Source organism: Dermacentor andersoni, chromosome 7 (assembly GCF_023375885.2).
Source record: "Dermacentor andersoni chromosome 7, qqDerAnde1_hic_scaffold, whole genome shotgun sequence".
Taxonomy (NCBI): domain Eukaryota; kingdom Metazoa; phylum Arthropoda; class Arachnida; order Ixodida; family Ixodidae; genus Dermacentor; species Dermacentor andersoni.
Genome location: NC_092820.1, coordinates 40,023,969 through 40,036,872, shown reverse-complemented (window position 1 = coordinate 40,036,872; position 12,904 = coordinate 40,023,969). Strand labels below are relative to the sequence as shown.

The following is a 12,904-nucleotide window of genomic DNA, read 5'->3' as shown; positions in this document are numbered from 1 at the left end:
TTCACACTGCACGAAATAACAAATATATTGTATAGAAGAAGTTTTATATAGTTCAAAGATTGCTGGGATTTAACTTGCCCAATTGAGGCAGTCCAAGTCATGCTGTACTGAACAAAGGTGGATTATTCTCATCCACAGGTTCTCTTTACGTTGCACAGAAATACAGCTACCGAGAGTCTTTCATTCAACCCCATTAAGATCCAGCCACCGAGATTGGGAAACTAAACAGTGACCTCATAGTCAGCTAAACAGCATCGCACCCAGTCAGCCACTATGGCCGGTATCGAGGGTACTGACAGAGCTCACGCTTTATTTGTGATTATCTGTTATTATTTGAAAAGACCTCGCTTTTATTCTGGCTCCCGGATCAGTACTTCGCCAGCCCCAAGAACCACAAATAAAACGCCTTGCAACAACGAAACGTTTATTAAAAAAAAGCCAAAAGAAAATTGACAAACTAAGAAAATGTCAGGACAAGCGTTCCAACACAACCGCAGTTATCCAACCTGTCGGTGCGACAGACCTATCGTGCACGCGCGATTGCTGCGCGGGCGCGCGACAGTGTTCCTCGTAACTGTGGTTGGCGTCGGTTGGTGATGCCACGGCCACGCTCGCGCCAACGTGCGCACAGCATGGGACCAGTCAGCCAGCGCCATGGATGCAGTCTTGTCACCTGGCAGCGGCTGCCGATGCGGCAATATGATGGGCAGTCGAAGGCCCCACCTCGATCGATGATCCCAACACACTGCACTCTCTTATTTTGGAGATTATAACGAGGCGAGGTACCTAAATGTATTAAATAAGCTCAAGCATGTCAAAATGAACAGATGATTTAAAAACGTAATTTATCGTTTATTATTTGCGTTGAGATCAACAACCAACAAAAGTTTTTAGTCGTCGCCCACGAATGATTCGTCGTACTCATCAGTATACGCTTGTGTTGCTTCTCCTCGTACCATTACACCGATATTTTATTTGGCTGTAGTAGCGTGGAGTTTCTGGCTTTCCTAAACCTTCGCGAAGCTGCTGGCCTAGTGTTGTTGAAAACGATATGATTTACGCTTATTGGTAACTTCAATTCAAAATCAAACGGGATCGTCGAGCACTGTGAAAAAAACTAATGCAGCGCTCCTTGAAGACTTTCACCCTTCTGTTTCTCTGTGCTCTGTCTGTGTCGGTAGTACGGTTCCTCCTTAAATGACTCGTTTCTCTGCCTGTCTTCTGGTTGTTGGGCTCGAAATATGAAAGCTTCAAGGGTACACAAAGAACAGTTTACCGCCTATGCCGTTGTCTTGCTAAGGTAAGTTAAAATTGTCCCTGCGAAAGTTCCCGTCTTGTCTCGATGAGTAGAATTACAGGATAGTGCTGACAGCGTCTCTCCGTTCCAATGCTATTCGGACATCTTCCGAAGTCAGTCCTGCTCTATTAAGCATGGCGAGAAAACGTGAAGACCGATTCAATGCGAGCTCAAGAGTAGGGCCAAACTCGGCAACTTGACCTCCGTCCATCACGAGGATCCTGCGAAGAAAAAATAAGAATGTTTAGCTGAGTTCCACAATGCGAGCAATGCAGTTCGCAATGCATGTTCGTATGCTCGAGGGAACAACTTTAGCAATTCTAAGGAAACTCCGTCATGTTGAACAACTTCGCTCTAGGCTATAACTTGCATTCTAGCATGAACGAGAAGGAAGGGGATTAAACGAGGGGCCAGATTTCTTTATTAGTCATATCATAAGAAGCCAACAAACACTGAAACCAAGGAAAACATAGGGGAAAAAACTTGTGCCTAATTAATGGAATAAAAAAACGATAAAAATAATGGAAATGAAAGTGGATGAAAAGATTACTTGCCGCAGGTGGGGACCGAATCCACAACCATCGCATTTCACGTGCGATGCTCTTGTCACCTTGTCACTATCAAAACCACGTCGCATATGTCGCAGACTTGAAAATAAAAAAGCTTTACTCATATTTTCGACCACACCCAAGCCTTTAACGCATCTGTGCTTCCGCGTGCAATCGGATAATATCATGACCTTCGTGATGATTTCGTCCGTATTCATGACCATGTGGCATTTCTAAATAAAATACTAACCATCTTTGACTGCTTATGCTAACGATACGATCACTTGATCACTTCATAAGGATATCATGTAGACCCACTCAAATTTGCATGATACCTACTAAGTGTTTCATTGATTCATTGATACATTTATTGTGTAGACCCCCTCACGTAATACTACGTGGAGCCTCTGAGGTATTGTAAATAAAATGCGTAACTAAAGAAAATGCAGCTACGCCTGATGGTCCTACTGGATTAAGACGGTTTTTGTAGACCAACTCTGTGGTTCACCTACACTTGAGTCTCCAAGCCTCACAATAAATTCATCCTAATTATATTGCTACGGCACAATATGCGCGATCACGAACGGCCAGCAGTGTGAAGACGACGACGATTAGAAGCTAGCGCGGGCTGTTGCCTCTTGGCCAAGCGCAGCGTATTTTCCTTGTAAATATATTTGTACATACCTTTTCGTCTGCGTCTTCCTACGTAACATATCTGGTGGAGGTGGACGTTCCCTGTACCTCGTCACGGAGCTTCGCAGTGGACGGTACGTCGAGCCTTCCTTCATGGCTCCCGGCGACGACAACCCGACTCCGCCGGCTCCGACACCTGCTGCCACTTCGACGACCTACATCACTCTCCCCGCTCCCCGTGATCCTGGCGTATTCTCGGGCCAAGATGGGGAAGACGTCGATGACTGGATCAGCCTGTATGAACACGTCAGCCGCAATAACCGGTGGGACCCTACTATTATGCTCGCCAACGTAGTCTTTTACCTCGGTGGCACACCTCGAGTTTGGTATCGCACGCACGAAGATGAGCTCACCAGTTGGGATTCACTTAAGACACAGCTTCGAGACTTGTTCGGCAACCCCTACGGTCAACAACTTGCCGCGCAGAAGGCGCTTTGCGGCCGTGTGCAGACGTCAACAGAGCCCTATGTCACGTACATTCAGGACGTCTTGGCTCTGTGCCGCAAAGTTGACACCCACATGACTGAGTCAGACAAGGTTTCCCACATCCTCAAAGGCATTGCCGATGACGCCTTCAACTTGCTCGTTTGCAACAACGTAGCGACGGTGGATGCTGTTATAAGAGAGTGCCGCCGCCTGGAACTCGCCAAAAGCCGACGTATTGACCAGCAGTTTGCCCGTCTGCCCAACACCCCAGCGACATCTTCCTGTGCCGACGCTCCTCGTCCCAACAACACTGCCGATGTTACCAGGATCGTCCGGCGTGAGATCGAGGCCGCCTATCCGGCTGCCTTCGACTCCAGTCCCACCAACACATCTGCAGTCACGGTCTCACTGATCCAGGCAGTTGTCCGCCAGGAGTTTGAAAACATGGGTCTTCACACCATCTGCTCGGCCCATCGCCCTAATACCCGCCCGGCTTCTTCGATTTCGCCCCGTCCCGCATCTTCTTACCCACCACGTTTCCGCAACCCATCTGAATGGCGCACTGCTGACGACAAGCCTATTTGTTTCCACTGCCATCGAATCGGGCACATTTCTCGGCACTGTCGTAGTCGCTGGAGTTCCCCGAGCCGGCCTACTTATACTGCCTACTCTCGCCCCTCAGGTGGCCCTTCTCGTCCCTATGCCGCACGCTCCGATAATGCCGCCACTGATTCTCCTGCAACGAACCGCCCCTATTCTCGTTCGCCTTCGGCCCAACGACGACAATCTCGCTCTCCCCAGCCCCGTCGCTCCTATTCGCCGACTCCCTTCGGACGCCGCTCCCAGCCGGAAAACTAGACGATGCAGCGCCTCGAGGTGACGCTGCATTGCTCCCTACGCCGCCAAATCCTCTACTGACTTTGCCCACTCATCTGAACCTTCTTGACGTGCAAGTCGACGGTGTTTCTGTGTCTGCTCTCATAGACACTGGGGCGTATTTGTCCGTAATGAGCGCTGACCTTCGTAACCGGCTCAAGAAAATTATCACGCCCGCCACGACGCCTGTTGTCCGTGTCGCCGATGGCGGAACAGCCCCCGTAATTGGTATGTGTACCGCCCGCGTCTCCTTCGCCGATCGCTCAACAATCGTGCTATTCACAGTCATCGCCCACTGTCCCCACGACATCATCCTCGGCTTAGACTTCCTTTCCGCACATTCTGCTCTCATCGATTGTTCCGCCAGTACTCTCCGCCTTGACCTGCCTGTTCTGGATCCTGCTGAACCACACCCCAGTCGCCTCAGTTCCGCCGACTTCGTTCGCTTGCCACCTTCGGCACTGACCTACGTTGACCTAGTGTCATCCCCACCAGTCCCCGACGGTCACTACATCGCGGCTCCTATGCAAGACGTCCTCCTTACACATGGGATCACAGTACCCCATACAGTTTTATCTATTACGGCGAATTGCGTCTGCCTGCCAGTGGTCAACTTTGGCTTGACGACACAAGTGCTGCCACGTGGGATGTCTTTGGCCCAGCTTTGTTCATTCGAGGATCACTCAGTAGCATCCATTGCAGTAGACGACACTTCATCCGATACTCCTCTACCATCGCAGTCGGCAAATTGTACCATCGCTGACTTACGGAAAATGATTGCCCCCGACTTGCCCTCCGAGCACGCTCGTGAACTCTACCGCGTTCTGTTTTCCTACCACGATATTTTTGACTTTAACGATCGTCCTTTAGCCCAAACTACAGCTGTCAAACATCGCATTAATACCGGCGATGCCCCTCCTATTCATCGCCGCCCGTATCGAGTGTCACCAGCTGAGCGTCAAGTTATTCACGCAGAAGTTCGCAAAATGCTTGCCAAGAACATTATTGAACCATCATATAGTCCATGGGCGTCACCTGTAGTACTGGTCAAAAAGAAGGATGGCTCATGGCGCTTTTGCGTGGATTATCGGCACCTTAACAGGGTTACCAAAAAGGACGTGTATCCCCTACCTCGGATTGATGACGCCCTTGACTGCCTCCACGGTGCTCGCTATTTCTCTTCTATTGACCTTCGCTCCGGCTACTGGCAGATTGCCGTGGACGATCTCGACCGCGAGAAGACTGCTTTTGTCACACCCGACGCTCTTTATCAATTCAAAGTGATGCCGTTTGGTCTATGTAACGCCCCTGCCACTTTTGAACGCATGATGGACTCCCTTCTTCACGGTTTCAAATGGTCCACGTGCCTGTGCTACTTGGACGACGTTATCGTATTCTCCCCAACGTTCGCTACGCACCTCGAGCGCCTCTCAGCAGTCCTGGACGTTTTTCGGCGAGCCGGTCTGCAACTCAACGCATCGAAGTGCCAATTCGGCCGTCGCCAGATTACCGTCCTTGGACATCTCGTTGACGCGAACGGAGTGCAACCGGACCCAGGCAAGATCCATGCTGTTACGCACTTCCCTGTTCCGAAGTGTGTCAAGGATGTGCGCAGCTTCATCGGCCTTTGTTCGTACTTCCGCCGTTTCGTGAGAAATTTCGCCGCCATAGCACGACCACTAACCGACCTTTTGAAAAAAGACGCTCCTTTCCAGTGGGGCGATAACGAGGCCTCTGCATTCTCTCATCTAATCGACATTCTCACAACGCCTCCCGTTTTGGCCCATTTCGATCCTTCTGCGCCTACCGAAGTCCGTACTGATGCCAGCGGTCACGGAATTGGAGCAGTACTGGCACAACGCCAGCGTGGCCACGACCGTGTTATCGCTTACGCCAGCAGGCTCCTCTCACCCGCGGAGCGCAACTATTCCATCACTGAGCGTGAGTGTCTGGCCCTAGTTTGGGCGGTTGCGAAATTCCGCCCATACTTATATGGCCGATCCTTTTCCGTTGTCACAGACCATCACGCGCTTTGCTGGTTATGCTCACTGAAAGATCCTACAGGAAGACTTGGTCGCTGGGCCTTACGCCTCCAAGAATATTCGTATACTGTCACCTATAAATCTGGCCGACTGCACAAGGACGCTGACTGCCTGTCTCGCTACCCGGTCGACGAGCCTGACGACGCCGACAGTAGTAGCGCCAACGGCATTTTCTCTGTCTCTGCCTTCGGTAACATCGCCGATGAGCAGTACCGAGACCTATCGCTGCGAGCACTTATCGAGCGTCTGCGCTCTACACCTACCGACGCATCCGTTCGCCGATATGTCCTCCAGGGTGGCATTCTGTATCGAAGGAACTTCCTCCCTGACGGCTCTGACCTTCTTCTTGTCGTGCCAAAACAGCTACGACAGACTGTGCTCTTTGAGATGCATGACGCACCCACTTCAGGACATCTTGGGGTAACCCGCACGTACGACCGCGTCCGCCGCCGCTTCTATTGGCCTGGTCTCGCTCGCTCCGTTCGACGCTATGTTGCTGCCTGTGATCCCTGCCAGCGTAGGAAGACACCTCAGGTGCTACCTGCCGGTTATCTCCAGCCGATCACCGTCCCTGTGGAACCGTTCTTTCGTGTTGGATTAGACCTGCTCGGTCCCTTTCCCACGTCATCTTCTGGGAACAAATGGGTAGCCGTCGCAACTGATTACGCCACCCGATACGCTATCACTCGGGCTCTCCCTACCAGCTGCGCCACTGACGTCGCGGACTTTCTCTTGCGTGACATTATCTTGCTTCATGGCGCCCCGCGACAGCTGCTTACTGACCGTGGTCGAAACTTCCTCTCGAAAGTTATCGCTGACATTGTGCGTTCCTGCTCCATTCAACACAAACTGACTACTTCATACCATCCTCAAACCAATGGCCTGACAGAGCGGTTAAACCGTACTCTTACCGATATGCTGGCCAAGTACGTTTCCAAGGACCACCACGACTGGGACATTGCCCTTCCTTACGTAACATTTGCGTACAATTCTTCCCGGCACGACACCGCCGGATTTTCTCCCTTTTATCTACTGTACGGTCGCGAACCTACCTTGCCCCTAGACACGGCACTTCCTCCTGCTGCGGTCTCAACAAGCGAGTATGCGCGCGACGCCATCGGCCTCGCTGACCATGCACGCCAGCTTGCCCGTGCTCGACTGACGGCCTCACAGACCACTCAGCAGTGTCAGTACAACGCCCGCCATCGTGACGTACAGTTTTCACCTGGTGCGCTCGTGCTCCTGTGGTCGCCCTCTCGTCACGTCGGACTTTCCGAGAAGCTCCTTTCGCGATACACAGGGCCCTACCGCGTGCTGCGCCAGGTGACGCCTGTGACTTACGAAATTGCTCCTGTGGCCTCAACCTCGACCTCTCCTGTGGCATCTAGTGATGTCGTACACGTCAGTAGGCTCAAGGCCTACTACACTGCTTCCGAGTCCGATCTTTAGTCGCTCCGGGACGGCGCTTTTGCAGCCGGGGGTAGTGCTACGGCACAATATGCGCGATCACGAACGGCCAGCAGTGTGAAGACGACGACGATTAGAAGCTAGCGCGGGCTGTTGCCTCTTGGCCAAGCGCAGCGTATTTTCCTTGTAAATATATTTGTACATAGCTTTTCGTCTGCGTCTTCCTACGTAACAATATGTTGGGAAGCGGAGGTTATATAATTAGGAATAACCTGTGAGGAATCTTTCATGCACAGAAATGATGTTATCGGTAAGAAATTTCGCAATTTTATTTGGTTCGAAGAGATGCTGGTGCCATTTATCTGGAGGTGGTTACTCCTTTTCACTTAGAAAGGCAATCAAGAAACAAATTTACCCGCTGTTAGTACCAGGCTGGTAATTTGTTTCCGGTATAAGTCTATGTATGCTTGAGAATTTCCATTCCAAACTGTCCACACTTTTGATGCAGAAATTCATATAAACTAATTGAAATATTTCTTGTTGTTTTCAGAGGAACATAGGTTACAATGCGGGCTTACTGGTACGGCATCACGAAATACTAGAGCAGCTCAATGAGACAAAGACACGAGTAGGCGTGAGTGTGTGTTCAACGTGCTCTTCTTGGGCTCTGGTGCCATTTGTATCACACGAGTATTTCAAGCTCGTCTTGGGTTCGGCTCCTTGTTTTCGATCACTCCCATTCTACGTCGAACGGTATCTGAGTCCTGTGGCCAGAGCTCTCGTCAGGACTGAGAGCATTTCCGGTTTCTTGATTATAACACCGCGTCGCGACTTCACCGTTGTTGGCAACGGAGGGTAGCAACGGTGCATCGATGTTTATGCTCCTGCCTTCTTACGCACAAATGAACTCTCCAACGTCGTTTAGCCTGGAGGTGCGGGAAGCTTGCGGTATGCACTAAACTTTAAGTTATAGCTCTAGTTTGACTTCGATGCGAAGTTTTACTGGTCTAGCGTGGTTTCGCCTCGGCCATTGCCTCCTCCGAAATCGAGTCGCACTTTGGATTGTGTGCTTGTCCTCTGGAGGCGTGTTCGAGCCACGCTATACCCGTTCGATTCTTCGATGAAGTAGGAAGGCATGCACTCCTTAGCAGTTAAGACGCAGCAAAGTAAATGAAAATATCTAGTTAGATGGACTATTTCTGCAAGTTACAACTACGCTAATATCAGCGCGTAGCGTTCCTTGCGCAGTGTGGGACATTTAATAAACAGGATGGCTGAATTATGCAAAAGTAAACGAAAAATGTCATAGGAATACCGGATCATGCATCACCATTACAGCAAGTGCCAGCACAGAAAGGTGGCAATATCTTAGGCTGGTCCTAAAGCCGCGTATCGCTTTTACTGGCTTCATCACTGGGAATGCGATTGAAACAGTGATCGCCTAGGTACTTCACATGAATACAGTGTCGAATGTTATATTTATGAAGCAACTTAAAAGCTATGCGTTTTGGAAGGTTTAAAGTGACTGTATGAAACAACTAACACACCACTGGTTGCACTTCGTGCTTCTTTTCGACGTTTCCCTATTGCGGCCGCGTTTTTTTATCTATCAAATTTGTGTGCGAATAGTAATTCTGCGTACACTGTGTGTACGTGAAATGACTTGTGTGTACTTTCTCCTTGCAGAAAGGATGAGTGTAACTTATACTAGACCGTACTTCCGTTGCTCTATGACAGTATGTTCTTGCGGCTTGTTTAGGTGTGTGCAGTGCTCATTGATATGTTCTTCTTCATTCTTTTCTAACCTCAGCAGTGTAGTCGACATTTTTGATAGCCGTCTCTAAAAAAATTGTTTCTTCCCCTTTCTTTACATTTCCTAAGTCGAATATAAGTGCTTTCGCTAACATAGCAATTACATCCACTGTGCGTTTCTATCAATTCTCATATCTTCGTAAGCACTTAGTAACTCGTAGAAAGTTTTAGACATTCAAGTAAGTTGTAATGTTTTACTAACTTTTTTTTTAACAGCGAATGTAATTAACCGATGAGGTAGGTCGTACACCGGTCGCATGTCAATGCTGCGTTCTTTTGTTTCGTTGTACCTGCCGTGGTTGCATCACGGCTAGGTTGAAATACTAAGCACAAGGTCGCGTGATCGAATCCAGATCATGGCGACCGTAGTACAATGGGGGTGAAATGCAAAAACACCCGTGTGCTTATATTTAGGTCCACGATAAATATTCCCAGGTGGTCGAAATTCCCGGAGTCTCTCACTACGGCCTGCCTTATAATGAGATCTTGGTTTTAGCACGTAAAACCCCATAGTTAAGATTTTTGTACCTTGGCTCCTTTCATTTACATAGAGAACTTGAGAAGCCTGTGTACATTCTTCATTTATTCGTATTTGCATTACATGTGCGCTCCTATCGAATCAACATAGAGCAGGAAGCGCGGGTAGTAAGCTCGATGCTCCATACCTGTCGTGATCCAGCACGGTGTCCAGCCTGTGTGCGATGGTGAGCATCGTGCTCTCCCTGAAGCCCTCTCGCAATGCCCTCTGTACCAGCCTGTCCGTGTCGCCGTCCATGTGAGACGTGGCTTCGTCGAGGACAACAATCCGCGGTTTTCGCAGCAGAGCCCTTGCGAGACACACAAGCTGTCTCTGTCCGGCACTGGGGCAGATAGAGAGGACACGTTCACGTAGTGAACGCACTGTATGCTGCATCCGATACGACTCATCCTCTAATAAAAACTTAATCTTCAGGTATTCGGGTAATGAAGTGTGTGAGACGTCTGCGCCTTCTTTCGGCAGTCTTCCGCTGGGCGCTTCGTAACTACAAGGACATTAAAGGTAATGAGACTGGAACTCTCGCTGTCTAAACAGAAAGATGTAGTTAACACGATGGATTTACTTCACGTGAAGAACTTATTTGCAAACATCTTTTGCAGATCCAGGCTTGGTGGTAACGAGCTCGGTATTCCTGGGCTGTAGGACAAATGTAATCGGTGACCCATCAAAAAAATTAAAGCAATCAAAGACGTAAAAACGTATTACCACAAAACAAATTTTACAGAATAAGTTTTCAGTTAGGTAGTGTTCAATTAGGGTTAATAAATGGGCGCCAACTCTACGACGGCAGAAGACTAGGTGGGGCGATGAAATTAGGCAATTCGCGGGTGAAAGTTGGAATAGGAGATCGTCCTGCAGTGAACATAAAATAGGCTGCTGCTGCTGCTGATGATGATGATGAGTTTTTGTATGTCGATGAAACACTATCTAATACCACAGTTTTTTTTATTTGATTTCACTTTTTAAAGGTGGTCCTAATTCATTTAGCCGCGCTGAGTGGACAGCCATTGAGAGAAGGCGCTACGCTTGCCTAGTGTTCCGCTTTTCTAGCGAGGAGCGATACGCAAGATGTCTTTAAGCAGCGGGCTTACGTCGAAACAAGCAATGCATGCTCAGTACTGCTGTTACTACTCAACCATTTGTGCTCATATCAATTTTCACTGGCGCAAGGGACAAAGAGCACACTTGAGAGGAGACCCATTTTATGTCCACAAGTTTCGATATGTGCACTTAAGAGGAAGATTAAACTGGGCCTTCGATATAATACGTGGGAATGGGGCAACGGTGTTTCTCGGGAATTACTGCACCACAACTGGTGAAGCCTGCTGCATTTAAAAGAGAAACCATAAATGTAGCAATTGCTTAAAGGGAGTTCTGGATTTATGCTGTCATTTCCCCTTATAAATTTTTTTAACATAACCAAAGTTAGAAAAACCAAAAGTGCCAAGTTTAGGACTGCGTAACTCAGCAGTCAGAAGTTATATCGCAATACTGTCAATTCGATCTGATAGTACATCTAATGCGGACACAATTGATTAATTATACATGGGTCTCAATTTCACCACTCATTCATTAGTAGAATCTTTGCAGAATACCTATAAACATTCCAATAAATGCACTTTTTGAAATATGTAATTTATGCGATTTGATTGCTCCAACAGATGCAATTTACAGAACCACGATATCTCTTCTTAATGCACAGTATCGATTGGGCGCTTCTATTTCTTTATAATTTACACATTTTTGGCAATCTTTCCAAGGAATTCCAAGACGCCTAAATAATAATTCCGCTGCAAACAGTCGCTAGAACTTAATATTTATGTCTAAAGCATTGCAGTTCATCAAAATTGCTCGAGGGGTTATCTCTGGAAAGCATTTCTGGGTTTACATGTATTTGAATAGCAGGTATCGGAGCTAGACCCACGGTAAATCTTCCTCTTAAGCGAGCGCACTGATTTTATTATGCCATTATATAAAACCAGTTTCAGGAAGTTCCATTATTTCAAGTGAGTTTGGGATTGCTGGTATCGCGGTCGGCGCGAAATGACGTTGCACTGCGTACTTCGTACGCTACGAGTACAGGGCAGAAATAATACAGCGCGGTGAAAACTAGTGAATGGGTTGTTTCAGGATGGAGTAAGCTATCCCATCGGAAGGCACCGATTGCATTCCAAAACTAAAAACTTACAATACAAGTAGTTATTCTATATATGTAATTGATCTTCTCTAGTGTGCTGTATAATAAGCACACAAATATACCCTGATCACGGAAGAGGACTGACGATCGATCGCCGTGGCCCTTATAATCGTATTTCGTGCCTGTCTGTTTCGTTTTTTACCAGCTTCACTAAGTTAGCTGGGACACCTCTAGATATCCACATGGTTTCCCAGCCATGTTTTTCAGATGCCAGAGGATCAGCCAGCGCCTGCAGCAAGACGACTGGGTCTAAGCGCCTTCAACAACTAGAGTGGTACAGAGTGGTATGTTTGGACTCAATTAAATGTCTAATTCGAGAAAATGGCGCTTGCAAAGCGAGCTGCGGTTGTTGCGTTGTCGTTGCTCGAGAGGGAAGTAGAGCGCGTAGAGGTGCGAAATGCGTTTGAAACGATGGCTGAATGTGAACTCCGGCGTCGCTTTCGTTTCTCGGTGGTTCGGCCCCAGACGCTACGACGGCAACCGAGAAGGGGGTGATCCTCCATGAAAGAGATGAGGTTGGTTATATGCGGTAACATTCAATTTGTGACATTTTGCAAGGCTTGAAGTTTCTTCTGTCGTGAGTTTTTTCTATGATAAAGTGGTTACTGCGTATTTGTTTAAAACTCCTGATTTCTCTGTTGCGCTGATTGTGGAAGAGAATTTCTTCTGAATTTCACGGTGTTTCATTTCCTCTGAGGAGGCAATCGCCTTTGCAAAAGAATCACTTGATGAACAGAGATGGGGTACTTAGTGTTGGACTTGTCTTCTGCAAAAGAACGCGTTGACTTATTTGTTCCGAATCACCGGAAGAAAGTAGACGCGTTCTTCTCCAGAACACCGCACGAACATCAGAATCCCCATCTCTCTTCATCAGTTCATTCAGTGGAAAGCCATTTGCGTCATCAGAGCAAATGAGACACAGTGAAACGCAAAAGAAGAAACTCTCTCCTCTAATCAACCAAACCAAATGATCAGGAGTGTTAAACAATAACACTGTAACCAACTTATCACCGAGCAGTTACGACAGAAGCGACCTAAATCCTGGCAAAAGGTCGCAAATTCACTGTT

The 12,904-nt window shown here is 48.1% G+C and overlaps 1 protein-coding gene across 1 annotated transcript in view; it reads right to left on the bottom strand.

Moving 5' to 3' along the window:
* Positions 1–407: 407 nt before the first annotated feature.
* LOC126535313 (ATP-binding cassette sub-family C member 2-like) overlaps positions 408–12,904 on the bottom strand; it is a 33,248-nt gene continuing 20,751 nt past the window's right edge. Inside the window, exons 3-4 of the mRNA XM_050182211.2 lie at positions 9,767–9,961; positions 408–1,518 (exon numbers count right to left, since the gene is read on the bottom strand). Coding sequence (XP_050038168.2) covers positions 1,353–1,518; positions 9,767–9,961 — 361 coding nt within the window. The 3' untranslated portion in view covers positions 408–1,352. The remainder of the gene's footprint in view (positions 1,519–9,766; positions 9,962–12,904) is intronic.